The sequence below is a fragment of the Lissotriton helveticus genome, chromosome 5_1 (assembly GCF_964261635.1).
Source record: "Lissotriton helveticus chromosome 5_1, aLisHel1.1, whole genome shotgun sequence".
NCBI classification, from domain to species: Eukaryota; Metazoa; Chordata; class Amphibia; order Caudata; family Salamandridae; genus Lissotriton; species Lissotriton helveticus.
This window is the reverse complement of record NC_136065.1, coordinates 840,778,828-840,802,280: the sequence shown is the minus strand read 5'-3', so window position 1 is coordinate 840,802,280 and position 23,453 is coordinate 840,778,828. Positions and strand designations below refer to the sequence as shown.

General features: G+C 44.5%; 1 protein-coding gene across 4 annotated transcripts in view; it reads right to left on the bottom strand.

Moving 5' to 3' along the window:
* The window catches only part of SHLD2 (shieldin complex subunit 2), a 1,059,977-nt gene that overhangs the window by 467,236 nt on the left and 569,288 nt on the right, over positions 1-23,453 (bottom strand). For all 4 annotated transcript variants that reach the window (XM_078643303.1, XM_078643304.1, XM_078643305.1 and 1 more), the window contains one exon: positions 8,877-9,071. In XM_078643303.1, coding sequence (XP_078499429.1) covers positions 8,877-9,071 — 195 coding nt within the window. The remainder of the gene's footprint in view (positions 1-8,876; positions 9,072-23,453) is intronic.

The window sequence follows — 23,453 nt, the reverse complement described above, 5'->3', positions numbered from 1 at the left end:
TAAGTCCTACAGAATGCATTTGAGGAATGACTGATCCTAGGCCAATAAAAGTGGGGGACAAGCCTTGGCCCAAGTGTCCTGCCAGAGGAATCTCCAGAGCCAGCTCAGTAGGAAGGCCATGTAGCATTGGGGGACTACCATGGCCTTGTTGTCCCATGCACAGGAGCCTTAGGCTCAATGTAAAAGAGGTTGTCTTTTCAGTAAATGTGATAACTCCCAGAGACTTGGCTTCAGCCTGTTGCTGCATGCCATCAAGGGTTCGACACTCACTTTGTGCCCTACAGACTCCTCCTTAGTGGGTCCCCCTTCTAATGCCAACTAGCAAGTGTAGGCAGTTCACCAAGGGAAGCAGTGCCTTTCTCAGTGGCCTCCGGGGCGGCCACTGCAGGGGTCTCATCCACTTCACTGGTAAGACACTCAGGGGCTTGTTTTTCCATTCCCTCTACCCTTTTTAGCAGCAGGCTGGGTCATTTTTTCAGGCTCCAGCCCGTTTTGACTCCCATCTTGTACAGCCATGGACTGTGTCGTGGCACAGATCCAATCAGGTAACCCTAACATCTCCACAGGAGCCTTGAGCTCAGTCCATAGGCACAGCGGGGCTCACTGCAACTTTCAGATGACCTGAACACCCCCTCACTTAAATGGACCAAGGGCCACTGGGTAGCGACTCTCTCTGTTGTCAGCCACCACAACCGGGCGGAATGCATTGGGAATTACCTGCTCTGGGGAAGCCATTTGACTCCTTACCATAGCCATACTGGCTACTGTATCCCTGAGAGCCTCCACACCTTGCCCATTGATGGTGACCCATTGCTTATGCTTTGTATAGGCACCTGGATCTTAGGAACTATCTCACTATGACCCACGGACAGTAGGGTAACCCCAGTAACTTAGATTCCATTAACTGGGACAAACGTTTTCCCCTAGCACTACACTAGCCACCCCTGGATTATTTCCTCCAGTGGAAGGTGGTGCTCTTTTCGTACACTTGGGATCCACCTAGCAGTGTCGGTACTGATAGCACTCATAGCACTTGATGGGCTTGGGCTGCTGACTCTTGTCAGGGTAGTCTCATTTTCTGGTGGCCAGACTGGAAATGAGAACCAGATCCTTTACCCTGCAAGTAATTTTGGGGTCCTTTGGAGAACTCTGTCTTTTTATCTCCCCCTCCTTCTAGTGGGAACCCTGACCACTCATTTGGGAGTCCCCCAGATGCTTTCTTGGACACTCTGGTCCTAAATAAGATGTCCACCTCCTCAGCAAGCTTCCTACAGTCAGCTAGCTGCTGGCACGCCTCTGGAAAACAAATTTTACATTAAATTAAGTTGTACAGCCTTGAATAATCATCAACCTTGCTGCCTTTCACCCAGCCCTTCAATGCCGTGCTGGCATAATCCAAGAAATCCACCCATGGTTGTGTTGAGAACTTGTGGTTGCCCCTGAATCTGAGCCTATACTTCCCAGGGGTCAGCCCAAACGTACTGACTAGGATGGCCTTCATAGCAGTCTAGCATGTTTGGTCCTCCACCTCTAGTGTAAGGAGGGTGTCCTTCCCCACATTGTGCATATACCTCTATAAACTACCACACCAGAACTCCTCTGGGACCTTGTGCACTTTTAGAGCCCCTTCAGAGGTTGCAAGCCATTTGTCAATGTCATCCCCATCACATAATCAAGCAACACATTCTTGAGTATCCGGACTCTAGACTCCATTGCTGTTGCTGGACCTCCTCTCTCAGGGCTCTGATTTCCAGCTCTCTGAGATGGAGCTCATGGGACATATTCCTCTCCTCCGTGGCTAGTTTCCTCTCCTCTAGAGCCAGCTTTTACTCAGCCAAAGCACGTTTCTATGCCTGCTCCAGCTTTGCAAGCTCCAGTTTGAGTTTTCTTTCCTCCCTCCAGTCTGCCAGCTTCTCTTGGGACAGGTTCCTGGAGAAGACAATGCTACCTGGTTTGGGAGCCACTACTGCTTCTGGCAGGCGGTTGGCCCCTGCTAGAGGCAGTCCCAAATCCACATTGGAATCCAGAATCAGGCCATCCCCTGCTCAGGAATTTCCTGCTCCTTCTCCCCTGGATTGTCATTCCTTGCTACCTGGGGCCCCATCCAGGTTCTCAAAGACTTCTGTAGCTCCATCTTCTTGGTGAAACCCCGAATAGGCAATTGGATGTCCTTACAGAAATCTTTTAGCTGGAGCACAGTGTATGATTCTAACCTGGCCAGCTAAAAATCAATGAATGCAGGTGCAGGTGATGCTTCTCCAGTGAAATATGGGTTTATCAGAAAAATCTAAAAGCCAAATAGAGAGAATTGAAAAAGGCTCAAAATGGTCTTACTACAGAATTTTTGTGAACAATGAGTTACTATATGGTATTGCACAAACATAAGTTCTATCCTCACCACTGATCACCAATGTTAGAAAGTGGGTCTCTAGTTGGTAGAGGTATGCACCCTGTCCTAGTAGGGACCTCAGTCTTAGTCAGGGTAAGCTAGATACGCACTAAAAGATAATCCGTGCTCACCCTCTGGTAGATTGGCACAGAGCAATCAGGCTTTTCTAAAGAGGCAATGTGTAAAGTATTTGAGCAACACACACACAGTAACACAATGAAAACACAACAAAAATACTCCACACAGATTTAGATAAATAGAGAATAATTTTATGAATAAACAAGACCACAACAACAAAAAAAGACAGAGTAGAACCAGAGTTATGAATTTTTAAAGAATAGATAAAAAATTAGTGTGTAGAGTCAAATAGCGCTTAGGGGTTACTTGAGGTCACAGTGAGCCGGGTAAATCCAAAGTACAGGCCGACCACGATGGCAGGCAGGTCGACATCAGGACTGACGCAGGGCCATCTGGAAAACATACCTTGGTTGGAGCAAGCGCAAGTGTCGAAGACTCGGTGTGTCGGTTCGATGCTTCGTTGTCGTCCCTTATGATGCAGGGACTAAGTCACTGTTAAACCTCACAGTTGGGTCCTGTGTCGTAGTCGAGCCGTGAAGGGATGTCCTCGGATCGGCACTGCTTTGAAGGGCACTGAGTCAGTTCCAATCGGCACAAAGTCACATTGTGTCAATTCTGATGGTTCTGGACAACAGAAATCACCTTTCAAGGGTCCAGGACTGGATTGTCACCACTTGGCAGGGCAGGATTCACAGATGGCAGAGTCCAAGTGCTGTCACAAAGTAAAAGAGACACAAATGATGGACAGAATGCGGAACAAATCAAACATTCACCCCTAGTTAAGAGATCTGGGTTAAATCCAGAGTTCTTTTGCTCACCATGCCACCCCAGTTTAGACCCAGCAATATGCAAATTAGTCTTGACCCTGCTCCTCATGGGAACAGTCCAGCCCGAACTGGCAAGCCAGGTCCTCCCGGGACCGGAAACAAGCATTCTGGGACCGGTTTCTGGGTAACACCCTTCATCAACCAGGCTAGCTTGAATCCAGTGGCCAAGTGAGCAAGGGACCCACGTCTGGGCATACCTTGCCAACTTAGTGTGAACAAAGCAAACACATGAAGTTCATGGACGGAGCGTTGAAACTTTTCAGACACTCACCCCAATCACAGATCTGGGTTGAATCCTTCATCATTCTTTAGCTCACTTCGCCACCTCAGTTCAGACCCAGCTATGTGCAAATCAGTCTTGACCCTGTGCCTCATGGGAACAGTCCAGCCCGAAATGCCAAGCCAGGTCTTCCCTGAACCGGAAACGAGCATCCTGGGACCAGTTTCGGGTTATCACCTCTCATCAGCCAGGCTAGCTTGAATCCAGTAGCACAGGAAGTCTTTGATGGCCCTGAGACTTCATAACGGGGGACAAGCGAGCAAGCCCTTGGAGTCCCTCTGGGTTCAAGTGAGATGGGTCCAGTCCTTGTCCTCAGTAGGGCAGAGATCAGCAGGACAGCTCATCAAAGGAGAAAGTAGTTCTTTCAGAGCGGCAGTCAGACTGAGTGGCAATCCTTATAGGACAGGAGTCCTTACTCCTGGCAGAGTTCTTCATATTTCCAGTAGTGTACTGTCATGGTAAGGTCAGAGCCCCAGTACTTATACCCAAATGTACCTTTGAAGTGGGGGTGCCTTAAGTGCACAGGTTCCCTTTCATCCTAGCCATCTCAGCCAGGTCCCCTTTCATTCAAGCCCTCCCTGCCAGGCTATCTGTGTGTGTGGGGGGGGGGGGATTAGCCCTTTGTGTGGGAATGTGCTTATTCAAGTGTAAGTGTTATCTCCCCCTCCCTCTTCCTCCCCAGGAAGAGCCATCAGAATGTAGATGAAGTCAGATGAATTCTCTGTCACACCCACCCTTTCTGTGTTTGTGGCTGTCTAAAGGGAATGCATAAAGTGCAGCTGCTACTTATCCCAGATGTGTGTTAGAGATAGGCTACAAGACGCACAGAGCAGTAAGAGCAGAGAAATGTTCACTTTCTTAAAGTGGCCTTTTTCTAAAACAGTAATGTTAAATCCAACTTTACCAGTAAAGAGTATTTAGCATTGCCTTTTCAAATATATGAAACATGATGCAGCTACTCCTTTCTAATCAGGAATTACAGCTTAAAGGTGATTTAAGGAATTCATAATGCAAGCCTATGTGAGGAGTAGGCCTCACAGTAGTGAAAAATTACTTATACATTTGCCACTATCAGGAGATGTAAAACTTAAAAGTACATGTCCTACCTTTTAGTTACACAGAACTCTGCCCTTAGTACTAACTAGGGCCTACCTTAAGGATGATGTATGAGCAATAAAAGGGGAGTTTAAGGCTTGAGAAGTGGCCTTGAATGTCAAGCTAAAGTGGAAGTAAACTGCACACACAGGCCTTGCAATTGCAGGCCTGAGACAGGTTTGAATGGATACTTGTGTAGGTGGCACAACCAGTGCTGCAGGCCCACTAGTAGGATTTAGATTACAGGTCTTGGGTACATGGTATACCACTTTGCATGGGACTTCTAAGTAAAGTAAATATGCCAATCATGTATACACCTGTTGCTTGAACATGAAGTACCTCGAAAAAACAAGAGGCATTTGGCAAAACAGGAACAGTTTGCCTAATTAAACAGTGTGACTGGGAAAACAGCCACAGGCATAGGGTCTGAGGGCTGTCTCAACTCACAATCGATCTTACATTGGTTTTTATACAATTCATTGAATGCCATAAATTATAGTCATAAATTAATGTATTCAATGAGGAATCCAGGTGGGCCTCGGCCTTGAGTGTACACAATGCGGCCAGTAGGTAAAGTGTCCAGATGTAAGGCATGGGGAGCGTGTGATCACTGCATGTACTGTGTGTGCTGTGTCCTAATTGGCTAAGTGTTCCTAACATCATATGGCATTTGACTTTAGGGTGTTTTAGGAATGTACGTACCCCTCCCTTGTGTGCTTTTTTGGGGCCAATCTCCTGGGACCATTGTGGTGTTGCTGCGCCTATCTGTGGGATTGATCTGGGGTTTCATGTTTGTCAGTCGGCTACGTGCCACCCCACCTGTGACCTGTCAATCAGTGACCTCTGGCTTGGGTATCAGAGCCTGCCTGACTACATATTTTAGAGACGGGATTGACGTGGAGTTCATAACACGAGAATTTGTCAATAAACATGCAACTTCATTTTCATACATGAATGTATCGTTATTGGCATTGACTTTAATATTAACACACCTATGTCACCAGGTTTAGGGGAGAAGCACATGAATTTAGCACCGGTCAGCAGTGGTTAAGTGTAACAAAAGAGAGAGCCCCTGTAGAACCAATGAACCAGCAGGGCCGGGGAAAAAAACAATGTAGCAAACGAACAAACCTGGCTGGTAAATGGATGGGAGTAATATATTTAGTTGGACATCTGAATGCGCAAAAAGTAACTATATAGCCCAAAAGAGGAAGATCACAACAAATCTCATAACTCAATATTTCTGAAGAGATTGAAAACATCAAATGTATTCATATTGTTAGAACATTATTGTCATACATTCATTTTTATATAATATATACAGATGTATTTTTTTACACATTCAAATGATAGACTAAATATATTACTCCCATCCATTTACCAGGCAGGTTTGTTCATTTGCTACAGCTGTTGTAAAGTGCTCAGAGTCCTAAGGCCAACAAAGAGGTACAGCAAAAAGTGGAGGTAAGCAGGCAAAATGTTTGGGCGAAGACCACCCTAAGGATGACAAGTCTAACAAGAGTGATGAAAGGAATGGGACTAATAAGACCATCAGGACTAGGCACAGTTTTAGTTAGGACGTTTAGAGACTAATATTTAGGTTGTTTCAGAAGTCATGAGGTAATATGTATTTTTTATTTGACGCAGATATTGACAACTCTATTATGTTTAATTTCTATCAGAAGAGTTTTGGAAGTTTGTGCACTGGAGGCAGACAGGAAGTTTTAGAATTCAGATGGAGTTTTTTTTTTTTTTTTTAGATTTGCAGAAAGATAGGGACAATGCGTGTTAGCATATTTTATCACCCTTTGAAGAAGTTGGGTAAGCTTTGTGTATTTCACTGCTTGCAAGAATATGAGGAATGGGTTTTAGAGTTTAGCCTGAACGACAATGTTGGTTATTGCTTTCTTAGGCAAAGTCACAGAAGGGAGTCAGTTCTCCAACACTACCAAGATGTATGAAAGAGTAGAAGTAGTGTAGAATTTATAAGAAAAGGTTCATGGCTCATTCTGTGTGTGGAGCGATATCTCTTAAAGATATTGTTGCTGGTGGCAGATCAGAGGACACTACTTTGAAGGCAGCAGATAGGTTAATCTTTTTTAGGCATTTTTTAAGAACAATGGAGCATGTGGCATTCGCCCCCAATTACACCCCATCAATAGGGTTTCAGAAAATAAAATAAAAGATTTCAAATGTTATGGAAAGAATGTGGGTTAAATAAAAAAAACTAAAAAGAAAAATCTGTACATTCAAAAAAAGAAATAATAAGAAAACCAACAGGATTAAGAAGATGGTGGAGCACGATGTCAGGGACCTAAGGCTCATGGAAGATGAAGACGATAGCCAGAAAAAGGAGGAATATTGAATGCTGAAAGGAGTGGCATAATGAAGGGTAAAGCGTTATTAAAGTATCCATATCTAGCTTCTCTTAGCAGCAAAACACTGGGGAATCAATATTCTCTGATATAACTATTTGCTGCATGTTGAGTCCACAAGTTGTACAAAACAAAGCCATTAACACTAAAGTACTTGGCCGGAATATGCAAATATTTGAAATTAAATTTAAGCAATACATCCTCCCCAAATAGAAATTCTTTAATTTTTCATCTTATGGAAGTTGCTATTCCGAAAGAAGGCGGAGGCACTCTACAGTGTCAGAGCAGATTTTGTTAGGCAAAGGCTTGCCAGTATGAATTTAACCTAAAAAGTTGGGAATTGTTCTTCACACCTTCAAAGCAATTCAATTTACACAGGATAAAGTATTCCAAGTGAAAGCTGTACATATATTGCAAGTCACTGTGGAGTACTGTGACCGCATAGAAGCACAAGGCTGCAGGGAGCATACCTTTATAGAGTCAAGGTGCTCCAAGGTAACTTGCAATATCCTTTTTAAAATACACTTGGGAGTACTTTATTCCTTCGATTCACAGTACTTGTAGCAAAAAAAAGGTATCATGATTTGTGTGACATATTTAACCAATCTTGACCATTTAAAGACTAGTATTTTGTATTCTGGGATGTGTAAACGCAATAAAAATAGGAAGCACCAAACTAAAAGTCCAAAATTCACACGACATTGGATGAAAAGGTCTGGGCTGGCTAAATTTATCATGCTTGACACAAAATCTCTTCCAACTCACCCTTCATTAAATGAAATAATTCCTCCACATATATGCATACAGAATTCTGCCTCTATTTCAGCCATGCGTAAACTGTATTATGGCATGCTGGGAAAGGATAGTGAGTGGACCGGTGTGAACTTTGTTTGTAGCTAATCATAGGGCACCGGATTTCAATTCATGTGCACCACACTCACCTGACACTGCAGGCATGGAGAAAGTGAAACAGGAATCTGCCCACCAACACACTCAGGGCATTAATATTCCCAGGTAGAGGTAAGTGGGGGATTGGCATTGGCTCACATCCTCTTATTTGCAGGGCTTGCTCAGCTTCAGTAATAAGAATGTGTCTGTGAAGAGTAGAAAAGTAATGACTGGCTTCTACCAGATTATTAAATGAGTAGTGGTGTCACATTACTGGCCTACAAAGCATCTCTATCTGAAGCATGGAGAACGCGATTCTTTTTCCATGCCTGCATCTTAGCAGGCCTGGAAAAAGAATCGCGTTCTCGATCCTTCAGATAGAGATGCTCTGCAGGCCAGTTATGTGACACCACTACTCATTTAATAATCTGGTAGAAGCCAGTAATTAATTTTCTACTCTTCACAGACACATTCTGACATCAGAGTGTGCCTGTAATAGACAAATAATCAACAGGGTTTATAGGAAGATTACTGTCTGCCTCAATTACAGTCTTAAACTGATATTAATGCATGTTCTTTATTTTCAGTTTCTCACTGTCCCTGTTACTGTATACTAATTTCTATCATTGACATGCTAAAGAGATAGTGAAAAGAAAATAGCTTTGTAGCATGGGCCTTCTGTTAATAGACAGTGAACAGTTCAGATGACTTGTGCCCATGATATAAGGCTACGAATGTTCTTTCTAATATGGCTGCCTTAAACAATGGTGATGCTATTACTTCTACATCTTAGGGGAGTTAAAAGCCATCTTTGTAAACTTCCGATTCAAATATTCTTATAGCTGGAGTAGCTGACAGACTAGGTCAGTCCTACAATCCATGTGCAGAACTGTCCTGTCCGCGGCACAACCATAGTATAAAGCATACAGGTCATGCAAACATACCTGTTATGATGGCGATGCCTATTATTTTCAGAAGTGAGTGTACTAGAGTATCGGGCTGAAGCTGGTCATACCGCACATGCTGGACACAGTTCAAGTTCTGTGGCTTGCGTGGAGGCAGATCTGTAAGGTACGTATGTCTAGAGGACAGGTATGCCAGTAATCCCAGGACAGATGCAACATCCAGAATGTGAGAACCTGATCAAAAGAGAAAAAAAGAGTCTACTGAGTAGGACAGCATGAAAAATGCCCATAGCTACATCCAATGCAGCTCTGCATTCTAAAAACATATATTTTCAATAATAGAATATACTTGCTGTGTGGGTTAGACAAAAAGCATCAATGGAATAGAAAGTAAAATAGTAACCAAAGAATTCCCAGCCAAGAAGACAAAACACCAATCTTTGAGATTCCTTAACTATTTGTACATCCTTCACACTGCAGTACTTTTAAGGTACAATTTGGACATTACATGCCTTCAACAGGTGCAAAACATAATAATGTATGGGGCACCCCAAAATTCAAATTCTATAATAGATGCAGTAAACAATTGTTTTTGAATCCAAATTCCAAACAATTCTGGTTAGGTCATATGAATAATTTCTTATGTACAAAGAATCATTCAGCAAAATTATGAATTATAAAAAAAAGAATGTCAACATCTCAATATAATATTCATAGTACAACCCTCTAACGTTATCCTATAGACTCCTTGTATGTAACTTCAATGTAGGTACAACCATAAGAAAATCAACAAATTTTGATTTTGGCAAAAATGAACCCCCCCCACCAAGTTACGAAGATATGACTGGACCCTCTGGAAGATTTGCATGGTTTTCAGAGGTAGAAAATCAATGTTTGTCCTTATTGTGTATGCCCCACCCGAACTCCAGCAGCCAGTTTTTGAGGCATTAAGCCCCATACTGATACATGCCACTGCATACATCCATAACATAAGTGGGGACTTTAATAATATCTTGGAAAAGTCACTAGAATGATCCACCTTGCGACAGATGCTTGTCCACAGCCTGTCTCCACTGAACACTTTGCATATTCGTTTGGTATTCTAAATGTGTGGAGAGCCAAACACTCCACAGTCAATTCAATTCAATTCATAAACTTTATTCGGGCACCTTAGTACCCATAAAAGCACAAAATCATAACAAATACAAACAGCAGTCTATGAATTTAAGGAAATATGACAATAGATCATTTTACAGCAATATCACAATCATAAAAAAAATTTTATTGTAAAAGAACCACCTATTAAAAGTAATTTCATTGGGAAAGAAATGTTACTAAGTCCGTAAAAAACCTTTGATAATTATCAAGAGACTCAAGGGTTCAACATAGACCAACGTGTTCTAATGGCTATTCTAAGAAAAGTGCATGTGCGAAAGATCAAATCTACATCGTCCAGATTTACTATACACAGATAGGCCTCCTCCAAACTAATGGGCCGTCTCTTTTTTAAAATAGGGATTAAAAAGCCACTTAGAGTATTTAGTATAATACTTACATAAAAATAAAAAATGTATAATTGATTGACCACTCCTCCCATCACAGGGGTATATTTTTTGATTGAGGTTGAGGTGGTAACCGAGAGGAAAGCAAAGTGCACATCTGACAGTTCCAGCTCTTAGGCGGCATAGTAAGCTCCTGTCCCAGCGACTCATTGGTAAAGTGAGATATGTATGCAGAGGGTGGCAATACTGTTCGATAGACATATAGTTGCAAACTGATGATTTCACAGATTCTGAATTAATCCTCTCTTTATTATATAGGGAGTAGAGAGCATCCCTCAATTCCTTTTTGGGTAAAGTTTCAGCTGCACTGAGATCAAGGAAAATATGTTCCCTGTCGATGCTGCGCAAGCTTTGTTGCACTCCACTCATCCAAGGGTTTTCTATCCCTTTATCACACTTTAAGCAGTCGCTGATAATCTCTTGAGTAAGGGTTGTCGCCTTATTCTTCCATACTGAGAGCCAAAAAAGAGATGGTCGTGCACGAATAAAATGGGATATAAAATTAAGATTGAGTTCCCTGTGGCATATATAATGTGATGTTGAGATTGGGATACCCAACAGTTTCCTACAGAACCTGTTTTCTTCCTGTTGGATACATGAACTACTTACCGTACCCCAAATCTCAGCCTCATGAGTAGCCACAGGGATGCACTGTAGCTCATTAATTTTCTGAATTGCTAAAATAGCTCCAGTGGTCTTAGGACGGGTGGGGACTCAAAATTGAATTGGTAGCCTTTGAGAACTTGCTCCTGGAGCGGGCTGAATGCTCGCTCCAGGAGCCGTTCGCAGCAAAGACCAACCCCAAATAAACAAATTAACGTGTACATGTCAATTTTTGGCTATCTACTGTGATAGTACCTATCTCACGCTTCCCAGGTCCACTGCACATTAAAAAAGATTTTTTTAAATTGACACGTAAATCTAAGCAGTCCATATACTTTTTGAACTAAGATACGCAGAGAGTTTGGGGTGCAGTCTATAAGGGACGCATTATCTGCGTATAAAAGCACAGGGATAGATTTCCCGTTGATTTTGGGAACATCTTGAGTAACAGTTTTCAAACATTTGTTCAACCCATTAATATAGATAATGAAGAGAAGGGGGGCCAGGACACAACCCTGTCCAGGGCTCGAAAAATCTGAAAAATGGTACTAGTCCTGCAGGTCTAGTTCCTTGAAAAATCTCCTCGACCTAACAGCAATTTACTAGACCTCCATCTCTGAAAGCGGAGCAAATGTGACAAGATAACAAGATTTAAAGGCATCTTTATTGCTCATTAGCTTTGTGAGCACTAAAAATGCCTTTAAATCTTGTTATCTTGTCACATTTGCTCCGTTTTCAAAGACAGAGGACAAAAGTTAGTTTGTTTTCCTACTCGCCAGAAAGGGCGAGTAGGACCTAAAAATAGCTCGACCTCATTAAATTTACCTCGCAAATGCGAGCGGTCGAGTGGATTTGTCGAGCCCTGCTGTCTTACCCCCCTTCCTACTTCAATTACCCCCAAACCCTATCCTCCAATGCCAATCCTCACCTGTGCCTGGAGATCTTTATGGAGGTACGCTAAAAAATGTACCAGCGACTCATCCAGCCCACCTGCCAGAAGGATTGACCACAGCTTTGCCCTATTGACAAGGTCAAAAGCTGTGGACAAGTCCATGAATGCCATATTTACCGGTGACCTCAGTGCAATGGTGTATTTTCCAATAACCAAATTGAGGTTAAGGCATTGTTCGACTGTTCCCACCTTGCTCCGGAAGCCTAAATGGCATGATTCTAGAATGTTATTTTCCTCTGTCCAGGTTAAAATTTTGTTGTACAGAACTCTCCCCAATATTTTTAGGGTATTATCTATTAAGGATATGGGTCTGTAATTACTCGGCTGCGACCTATCTACCTTCTTAAAAATCGGTACTATGATGCTCTTGGCCCATGTAACAGGTAAGGTGGCAAGGGTCAGACTATTAAAAACATTCAGAAGCAATGGGGCCCAAAAATCAGGATTCCACTTGATTAGGTCAATGGGCAGCCCGTCAGGACCCAGAGCTTTATTCCCTAAGCTCTGCTGGATGGCCTCTTCTACTTCTAAGATAGTTATCTCTATGGGAGCCAGAGTACCAGGCACATAGTGTTCTATCCCTGATTGTGGGGTGGCGTACATTTCCGTGAAATGATTTACCCAAGCATCACTAGAAATGTTGCAACTGATCGGGGTTGATAACTGGCTCATTGATCAGAAGTCCCTTACTGCGGACCAAAAGATGTTACCTTTTTTTGAACTGGCCGCCTCAGAGAGAGTTTCCCAACGTTCCGTCAGGAGGACCTTTTTCCTATTTGCAATCACTGCATTATAATTCTTCCTAGCTAACTGAACGTGAGTGGCGCACCTCGGTTTGGATGATAGGGCCCTGCGTAGGTTCCTATTAGCCAATGTGCATTCTCGGCCAAACCACCTGGGGCTACTTTCTACTTGGGGTACAGGTTTGGATAGAATAATTTTTGTGGCCTGACATACTATTGTAAAATCCTAGATTACCTCAGTGTGCAAGGGTTGTAGTGACAAGCAAGAATCGACCAGATGCATATTGCCCTTAATTAATTCCTTAAGCACTTTACCAATATCGACCCCCTTCCAGTGCAATCTTAGGTTATCGGTCAATGGGGTCAGATTTGAGGCCCCGCATTCGATCTGGAACAAGGGTCTGGGGGCGGACTTCAATATTATTTTGATGGGGTTATGATCCCCATGATCCGATGCAATGACTACTGCAGCCTTTAGTTGGTCTTCGAGTGAGGGGGAGATGAAGACAAAATCTACAGTTGAACGACAACCCATTCCCCTAAATGTTGGCTGTGTGTTGCCAGTTGCATTAGCCCCGCCCACCAGATCCATGACATTAACCAGGTTATGTGATCTTAAAGGCAGAGCAAATTCAGCACCCCTACGAGCAGATTGCCCGGAGTATCCAGTCCCTCCACCAGGCCCCATACTAGTAAGTTGGGCGTTAAAATCACCGCGCAACAGAACTCCTATTGGGTCCCCCATATTAAACTGTGTGTCCAAATTTGAAATGAAATAAAAAAGCCCAATGGAATTCTTGTTCGGAACAGAACGGAAGTCATTATTATAAAAATTCACCAAATAAAAACAAATTCGCCTTTTAAAGAGCCCAACTTGATAATTTTGGCTGTGAGTTGAAAGGACCTTAAAACTGCCTCCAGGGGCCACATTAATCCCTATGAACAGGCCGCCCGACGGTCTTCCCATATTGGGCGTTTGAGCTGCCACACTAAAACAATGGAACCCTTCAATATACAAATCTTGTGTGGTCCAGGTCTGCTGGAACATGACAATGTCATGTCATGTTCCTTTATCATGCACAGCCAGTCTTGGTTTTCTAGCCTAGATCGTAGCCCTGTAACGTTCCAACTTAGAACACTCAAATCAACCCCGCTGCTGCCTCTGGATATAACTACCCTTTCTGCAGTATTGTGGGATATAAGGGTTGTACCCAACCTTGGCCCTTCATGGGCTTGTATGTTAGGTGTCAAAGGTATTCGTCAGTTCTGAGTGTCTAGGCTGGATAGTGCATGGAACCTCTTAGCTGTTAACATGTGTGCATCAAGGCCCCTTACTGATGTTACTGATGGTTTATAAAAATAGCCTAAGGGAAGTGCGCTAATATCTGTGTTGACGGTGAGTGGTTGTTCTCTGATAGTTAGTAAGCGGCGGACCACTTGTGGTCTAAGAAAATTTAGAACAATACAGTCACCGTCAATACTCTTATTTGATTGGCCAACCCACCCTACTCTCCTGGCCATGATAATTTCATCCATTAGGCAGGGGTCAACATTTTTATGTTTATGGAGCCAATCTGCAGATTTGTTTCGAAGGTCAGACCACGACTCTCTCTGGCCCTCAACAAGGTTTGGGACACCAGTCAAGACTAGCACATAGGGACTAGAGGCAGGTGGCAAGTTCAAGACATCAGAATTGGGGTTTGTATTTAAATTTCGGTGACGCTCTCTAGTGTCATTAGCAGGGTCAACTACAGAAGCACCCGACTGGGGCCGGTTGTATTTGGATCTCCCTACGGCCAAATTCGGGTTACTTGTAAAGTCTGATCTTGATGTTACCTGGTAAGCTCTCCCAATAAAATCAGGGTTGGACACAAGACCATCACCTTGCTTCCCACAAGATTTACATAGGGTAGCTAAGGGAATATCCATGAGGGGGATGATACTGAGTGGTTGCGCCTCACTATCGCGACTATCCACAGCAAGTGATATATATTTGGTTGTGACAATAGGATCATTATTCGACTTTCCCCCATTGAGCTTGTCCATAACTAAGTTCAGGTGCATCAATATCCCCCAAATCAAATCAAAATTCTTAACAATCTCCTTCTTTATGCATTTCAGTCTTGTTTCAAACCCTTCGATTATAAGGTCCAGGGTTACAGTGCCCATGCCTACCACATAGCAACTGTTCTCTAGGGTGTCATCTGTCTGTGTTGCAGCAGAGGTTGTATTCACAGTCTTGTTGACTTCTAAACTGCTGGTAAGTGCCCCATTGTTAGCGTTTTTAGATTTCGGTTTGGGTTTAGCAGCATTTTTCTTCTCTTTAGCCGATTGGGTGGCTAATTTATGGCCCCTGGCAGATTTTCCAGCATTTCCCCGAGTATTGGCAGAAGGCGCGCCTATGTTAAAAGAGATCAAGGATGGTGAAGCTGACAAAGGTGAACTCAGAGTGCTAGGGCCAGCTATAACATTAGATATTGTTGGTGTCTCAGGTATATTTGAGTCAGCTTCCCCCCCCCCCCCCCCCCCCCCAGCGACAGACGTGACTGTAATACAACAGGGTCCAAAGATAGTCTTCTTTCTGTCAGCTGGATCTCGTGCTTAAGCAGTGACTCAGCCCTTACAATAAAATCATCCATGGTTCCAGCTACCCCTTTCCGCTTACTCATTGTAAAACAGGGAAGGCTAGTAAACCCTGGTGTAGCAACTTAGTCCACCAAACAACACGATAACATTAATTATAACAGGTGCTCACATTACCTTGCACCTAGATGTTCCTTTTGTCTCCAATACCCAAATGGGGTGGCCCAGCCCAGCCTCCTTCGGCCTCTGACGGCCTTAGACGGGCCCGCCCTTGCCCCGGGCCTCGCCCGGCGCGTTCCGCGTCGCGGGGGCCCTGCGATCCTTATAAGCGCCTCCTGGCGCTTGCTCAGCGCACTGGACTGGCAGCGTGCGCGCCGCGGGTGCTGCCAGGTAGTGTAGTCCTGACTCGGCAGTAGCAGCAATGGCGGTGGCGGCGGGGTTCCTGGAGACCGTGTAGCAGTAGCGGGAAGGCAAGTGACCCCAAAATTGCAGCATGGCTTCCGCTTCACCGGGGCTCTGTGATCCTTATAAGCGCCTCCTGGCGCTTGCTCAACGCACTGGACTGGCGGTGTGCGCGCCGCGGGTGCTGCCGGGTAGTGTAGTCCCGACCCGGCAGTAGCGGCAATGGCGGTGGCGGCGGGGTTCCTGGAGACTCGGTAGAAGTAGCAGCAAGGCAAGTGACCCCAAAATTGCAGCAAGGCTCCCACTCCACCGGCGCCCTGCAATCCTTATCCACAGTCAAAAATGACTCCTTTTTCTCTGGGGCCCATAGGTTGTTCACTTGATTTGATTAGGAGTTCATTCCGACCGCGGAATCCCAATGTAATATAGAAGCACAATACCTATCAAGAAGAATCGCGGACCATGCTCAACTCAGAGTCATACTAGCCTCCAAGGCTGGGAGAGGGGAAAGCAGGTGGCAGCTGATTATTTGGGAGCTCCAAGACAGTGAAGTTGTGTCAGAACCCTATATGGATCACTTCCTTTACTTGGAGAAAAAAAAGGTGCTTTTGCCAGTTGTGCATGGAGGTCCTCTGTGACAGGGCCCAGAATGTCAAATCTCACAAGAAACAACAAATAGAAGAAAGACTAACTACAGTAGTAAGAAAAAAGCCACAGAAACGAGATATGTAAACACAGGGGCCCAGATGACATAGTGCTGCATGGAGACTCGGGGGGGAGAGCGTACACACTCAAGCTCACAACATAGCCAAGCAACAGTTCTTGGCAACACAGAGGAAACTGTACAAGGAGGGCGACAAGACAGGCCGGCTGCTGTCATTGCTCAATGGGAGAAATTCAGTGGCTAGATGGGTGGAGGAATTTGATGCACCAGATGGGACCTGGATTACCACAGACAGAGGCATTGCGGAGAACTTCGCACAATATTACTACGATCTGGACATGGAAAGGCGCTCCACTACAGAAGAGAACTGTTAGACCTGACAGCCTTTGGCGGTCTTCCTCCTAATGTTTTGCCTGCCTCCTCCACTTTTCTGACCATGTTTTTGCTGGTATTAGGACTCTATCCACTTCAGCCTTGCTAACCAGTGCTAAAGTGCTTGTGCTCCCTCCTCTAAACATGGTAATATTGGCTTATCCCCAAGTGGCATATTTAATTTACTAATAAGTACCTAGGAAAGGGCACTACACATGCCCAGGCCCTGTAAATTAAATGCTACTAGTGGGAATGCAGCACATTTTGTGCTACCCACTTAAGCAGCCCCTTAACGATGTCTCACGCTTTCAAATGCAGAACCTGTGTGTGTAGTTATTACACTGCCATGTTGCCCTAGCAAAAGAACCCTTTTACCAGATCCAAACCTTCCCTTTATATGCACAGAAGTCGCCCCCTAAGGTAGGCCCTAGACAACCCAGAGGGAAGAGTGCACTGTATTTAAAAGGCAGGACATGTAGTTTCAAGTTTTACATGCCCTCGTAGGGAAAAACTCCCAAAGTCGTTTTTCACAATAGCAAGGCCTATGCAATGCCATTCCCTCTCAATGGATAGCATTGGGATTACCTTATTAGATCTTGTAAGTGTAATTCGCAATCTGGAAGAGATAAACTTTTCAAGTTTAGTATCTATGGAATCACAAATTAAAATTGTAGCTTATGGTGAAGTCAGATTTTAAATTGAAATCCTGAAAATCCCACGTTTAGAAAGTTGCCATTTTCTTGCTTTACAAAAATCAAACTAGAGTGGGATCTGTGTCCTGGGGGATCCCTTTAAAAAAAATCTGTGGGACAGTCAACAACTACTTTCGGTCAGTGGTATATGCTTTGTCACTAACGTACTAATAGTTGATAGCATCATCATCGGGTCTTCCTTCCTCCAACCAGGAGGTAATCTCTTTCACTCAAAGAGATTTCTTTGCGGGGATCCATAACAGAGTAAGTGATCTAAAATTACCTCTTGTCTAGTATTAGGATTTTTTTAAAAATTAGACACGGATAAGGTTAAAATAAAAGTAGATGTGTATAATGAACGTGTAATGTATCCATTGCATCTTTTAGTGAGGTCAAGGTCTACATGTTTCAGCCTTCCTGCGCCCTTAAAGGGTCGGCGGCTATCGTCAGGACCGTTCAAAAAGTTGTATTTGGAGGACCCCTTGATGTAGGCTAGAACAGGTGGAACACTGTCCCCGGAATTCTGTTAAAGTACGGGTCAGCTACTTGCTTCCGGTACGATGGTAAGAACTATGTTCTCATCTTCGCTTTTGTTCTATGTGGGCCCCATAGGAACAGAGGAAGACGTTGCTGCCGCTCTCTTGTTGAACGGAGCTTCCGTATCAAGCTTGTTCCCTGTTGTTCATCAACACAACACAAACCAAGGTACTTCTCAGCAGACCAAGCTTGGCACTGGTATTCGGCCCAGGCTCCATCACAGTCAGCATAAACTTTTGGATTTGATCCGGTCTAGTAAAACCAGTAGCTCGGTTGGTGCTTTATACGCTTAAGAACTATTTTATAGTTTATTCTTTAAAAATTCATAACTGTGATTCTACTTATTTGTTTTTTGTCATTCTTGTCTTGTTTTGTTTTGTTCATTAAATCAAGCTCTATGTTTCTAACCTGGTGTGGGGAACTTTTTGTGTGGTGTTTTCACTGTCTTATTGTTTGAAGTGTTGCACAAATACTTTACACATTGTTAATTTAGGGTGTAAATGTGCCTTACCCTGATTAGGATTGTGGTTACTGCTTGACCAGGGCTCACACCAAGCCAACCAGTAATCCAATTTCTAAGGACATCAAGGCCTTCCTCGAGGAATTGCCTCTCCTGAGTCTCCAGGCCATGGATGGCAGGAGTTTGGAGAAAGACTTCTCCTTGGACGAACTATCAGAGTCAGGGGTTCTGATGCAACTGTGGAAGACTCCAGGGCCCATCGGCATACCGGAGGAATTTTACAAATGCACTCTATCGGTACTAGGACCCCACATCTTGGCCATGTACAAAGAGGCACTGGATATGGAAGAACAGCTGCTCAAGTTGAGGCTGGCAACGATTGTTGTAATACCCAAGCCTGTGAAACTGGGCACCCACTGTGCAGCATACAGACCAATCTCCTTATGAAATACAGAGGTTAAGATCCTGGTGAAAATATTAGCGCTCCTACTAGTGAATCGTCCTGGCTCTGGTACCCAATGACCAGGCTAGCTTCATGTCCAGCTGGGCAGCCAAGCTCAACTTCTGCCGCCTCCATAATTGGTGGATGTAGGACTTGGCCCTTTTTGGCTAAAGTTCCCTAAACTTTTTGCTTTCCCCCTAGACCTTTTTTCTGACATGTTTTTGCCAACTTAGATGCTTTGGTCACTTTGCCACTGCTGATCAGTGTCAAAGTGCAAATGCTCCCTGTGTAAAGTATAATGGTAATTGGTTGTCCATGATTGGCACATTTGCCTTACTAGTAAAGTAACTAGTGAAGTGCACTATGTGGGCCAGGGCTGGTAATGCAAATGCTACTAGTGGGCCTGCTGCACTATTGAACCACCTACACAAGTAGCCTTACAGAGAGAACTCAGGCCTGCCACTGCAGGGCCTGCGCGCAGTTTGTTAAACTGCCATGTTGTTCTGAAGTGCACCACTTGGAGACCTCACCCTTCCCTTTCTATGCACATCAGACACCCCTATGGTAGGTCCAAGGTACCCCCTGGGCAGGGTGCAGTGCATGTGAATGGTAGGACATGTACTAAGGTCTGTACCAGGTCCTGACCATGAAATAATCTCCATTTCGTTTTTCACTGTTGAAAGGCCATCTTGCCATAGGATTGAATGGGGAGGCTGTGTAATATGTTTTCCAGCCTATCTTCCCAAAGGCTTAAGATGGAGAGGTGACATTTAGTGTGCCTAAACTCATAATGTAATAACACATCTTTTTATAAGGGTGGTTTTTGCATTGTGTGTTTAGAAGCCACTCTTTTATAAGTGGCTGGGTTTTTGTGCTCTAACACTTCTGTGTATTTCTAACTGGTTGTGGATTGACTGTCTGGATTTGAAAGTGATAGGATCTTGGGAATGTCTTGACCCAGGGGAGGAGGTGAGACAGCCACAGGCTGACCTGCATCTGGAGTGTAGGGGAGAGGAGTAGCCCCTAGAGGATAAAAGGCCTGGGCTGCAGCCATAAAGCAATGGCTCCATCCCCTGCTGAGTGATTGAGAATTCAGACCCCCACTAATCAAAGGAAGAAGGTGTTACTGGCAGGGAAGCACCCAGAACCGGTTGGACCAGGGGTCAGTGCCCCCCCTGGACTGAAAGACTTCAAAGACATTTAGGGGTATAACTATGAGCTGAAGCCCCTGAACTTTGAAGAAATGGATTGATCAAGTTTGAACAAGACTAAAGCTACTTCGTGGTCAAGAGGAACCTTTGCCAAGGACGAAACAACTGAAGTCACTGACCCTTGCTGTGTGTTCCTGGGCGGGCCTGCATTTTGCTGTTTTAACCAAGGAGAGGCTAAAGGGACTTTGCTGTGTCCCCCTGCTTGAAAGGACTTTGCTGTGCTGTGTAGTGAAGTAACTTATCCCCAACTGCCCGAGGTGAGCTGGCTCCCTGTTGCGGAAACTCAGGAACACAAAAGGTTCCAGGAGAGTCTCAGCGACTGTGGTACTGAAAATTCTGGACCCGTGCCATAAACATCGTCGTATCATGACGGTGTTGATACCAGCAGACCGAGAATGACTAGTATATCATACACAAGCATTTTCGGCATATTCGAGTGACGAAATCACCCTTTAATTCGAGATCCCGTCCTGAACCCTCAGGTTCCATTTTGTATACGGCAGCCATTTTGTGATTGCCCTCACATAGGCCGGTGACTAAGGCCAAAAACGAGTCTGAAGGACACGCACACCTTTGCTGACTTCTGCACGACCTGGGCAAGCTGACTCCACTGCCCGGGGCCAAACCTGTTCGGTCAGTTCCTCTCCCAGTGGCCGATCAAGATTAGTATCAAGGCACAACATGCCATAAACCTTTCATCGCACACAAACCACGCCTAATCTTACACACACCTGTCTCTGTTCCTTACTTTATGACCTGCTTTACGAGGAGGAGGTGCCCGAATTTATTAGGGGCCCGTCGATATCTGATGAAAATGTTGGGCCTTGCCGGGTGATTTACTGTGGGTTGGACAAACTGAAAATAAGCATGTCATCATGATGCTGCTTTTTCTTTGTAGTGAAAATATGTGAATGGTCAACTGTAAAACAAGGAATGTTTGCCTGAAGCATAATATCATGTATAAAAAGAGAAGGCTGGCTTTGTAAGTTTGAGCAGTCTCCTGAGAATATACACCGTGTTGTACTTCTAGGATACCTGTTACTGGCTGCAGCCAATAAATTTGATCTTTGACTTCACCAAGAAGACTCTGTGTTTCTGTAGTCTGGGACAGGAAGGACTCGAAGTCTTAGGGTGTGTTCCCTGGCACCGCTGGGTTCTTAAAAACCCGGTACTTCAGTTGGCGCCCAACGTTGGGCGATTTCAGCGGTACCGGTCCAAGCCAGAGGTTCGTGAGGATCTTCGTGTGAACATTTTGGAGGAAGGCCAACCACTTCATCGACCCCTGTATGTCGTTCGTGGTCCGAAAGTCTTTGCTGCGAGGTTCCCCACGTCCCGACAGCTACGAAGGACTGCTGCCCTGACTATCGCCCTGTCTTGGACCCTTTGATGATTTGTAGAGCGAAACGATAGACGAGTCTTCTGGTGACGTCATCGATACCTCAGTTAAGTATAAGTGGAGCGTCTCCCAGTCCTTAGTTTGGTTCTTAGTTTGGGTATTCCCTTGGGATCTTTGATTTGGAACTTGCAAGTACCAAAGCCGAGGGACTCGTGTATTCACGAGACTATCGTATTTCGGTAATCCTTTGAAGTTTGAAGCTAGACTAGTGAGCGAAGATGCCTGGTCTTAGCAGACTTGGAAATTTGTTTTGTCTTGGTTGTAATAGGGATTCCCGATTGGAGGACTCGTGTCCGGTTCCTCCAAATGGAACTCCAACTTATGAACTCTATGTGAAACACGGCGTAGGCCCCATCACATATAATGAAGTATGGATCCGATACACCAGAAAGGATGGTGTTTTAAAATGGCCCCAATATGGTAGTTTTGACACAGAGATATTGGATAATCCAGAGGTTAGACTTTTCAAGAAGAAAGCCCGGCCGGCAATGTTTGACTCTTTCCGCCTATGGCGAAAGGAAGTCAAACAGAAAGAAATTAAATTAGCTAAAAGGAATAAAAGAGAAAAGGGTATCTCGATAATGCAAGCTGCTATGCAGTATAAAGATGATGAAGAAGAGCAAGCGAGTGAGCAGTTGCACAGGCAACGTAAAATGGCAATCGATAAATGCTATCCAGTTTTGCCACCTCTCCAGCAGGATACAGCAAAGGAACTTGAGAAAGATCCTCTAATGTCGCATTTATTGAATTCGCTACCCCCCTATGCGCAGAGTGCTACTGCACCTCTGCAACCTTTAGTTGTGCAACCTCCGATTGTTGTGCCTCAGGTTTTTCCTCAGCCGCCAGCTCCTCTTCAGTTGGCTCCTACTGCTATGGCTCAGCCTCCTCAAGGGCCGCTGACTTTGCTACCTGCTCCCTCTGTACTTCCTACAACTTTGACTACTGCACTGACTACCTCTTCTGATGTTCCTCCTGTTACTGCCTCTGCGTCTGCATCTGCTTTGCCTCACTCTCTTTTTCCTCCTGTTCTTTCGTCGACTTCTCCTTCTGTTCGGCAGAGAATGACTGATACAGTTGTTAGTCTTCTGTATCCTCTTTTTGGGGCAACAAGTATGACCCCTGTTTCAACACATAAACAGTTGCGTAGTCAAATGCCCGATTCTAGAGAGCAGGAAACATTGAATTATTTGGCACACAAATGGGTTACAGACCCCACAAGATATGAGCTAGGTTCCGTTATGGATGTCTTCCATCAGTGGGAAGCACCGAAGCAGAGATACGTTTTCGAGAAAATGTGTGTTTTTCTTTGTGAGGAATTGGAGGAAAATGATTTAGAATGCAATCCGCCTGAGCTGTGTCGTGTACGGTACGAGTTTGCAAAAGGCACAATTGTGGGTTCCGATGCTGAAAAAGCAGTTGCGACATTGTTGTCGTTTAGGTGTGAGGGTGTTTCTCGGTCATTATTTGAGCATGATCCCTGTGCTAGGAGAAAAGCGCGACAATATCCGATGAGAGAAGTTCCCCCAGTTTGGAAAGAAGGGGATCTAGCAGCTAACCCACCTATTCAGCCTCATTTTCAGCGCGTTTGGGTACACGTTCCTTGGAAGCGAGCTGAAGTTTTGGCCCTTAAGCAGACTTTGCCTGACCCCCATAAAAATCCTGCAGGGTATTATAAGGAACTATCACAGACCGCAGGCTCATGTATTATGAATTTAGCTGACATAGACATGTTGTTTGGAAATGTGGTTCCACAGCCTTTGTGGGGATTGATTCGTCATACAGACCATGCGCCGGAGTGATACATAGGCTAATATTGCTACTGCAGATGGCCGACAAGTTGGTGGTGCTAAACCTGAGCCTTTAGTTGCAGACCTCCCTGGTAAAATTGTTACCTACATGAAGACGTTAATGCCTGCTATGCGAGTGAATTGGGACAAATTGTCTGCATGTAAGCAGAAGAAAGAGGAAACCGTGTCTGATTTCTTCACCAGGTTCGA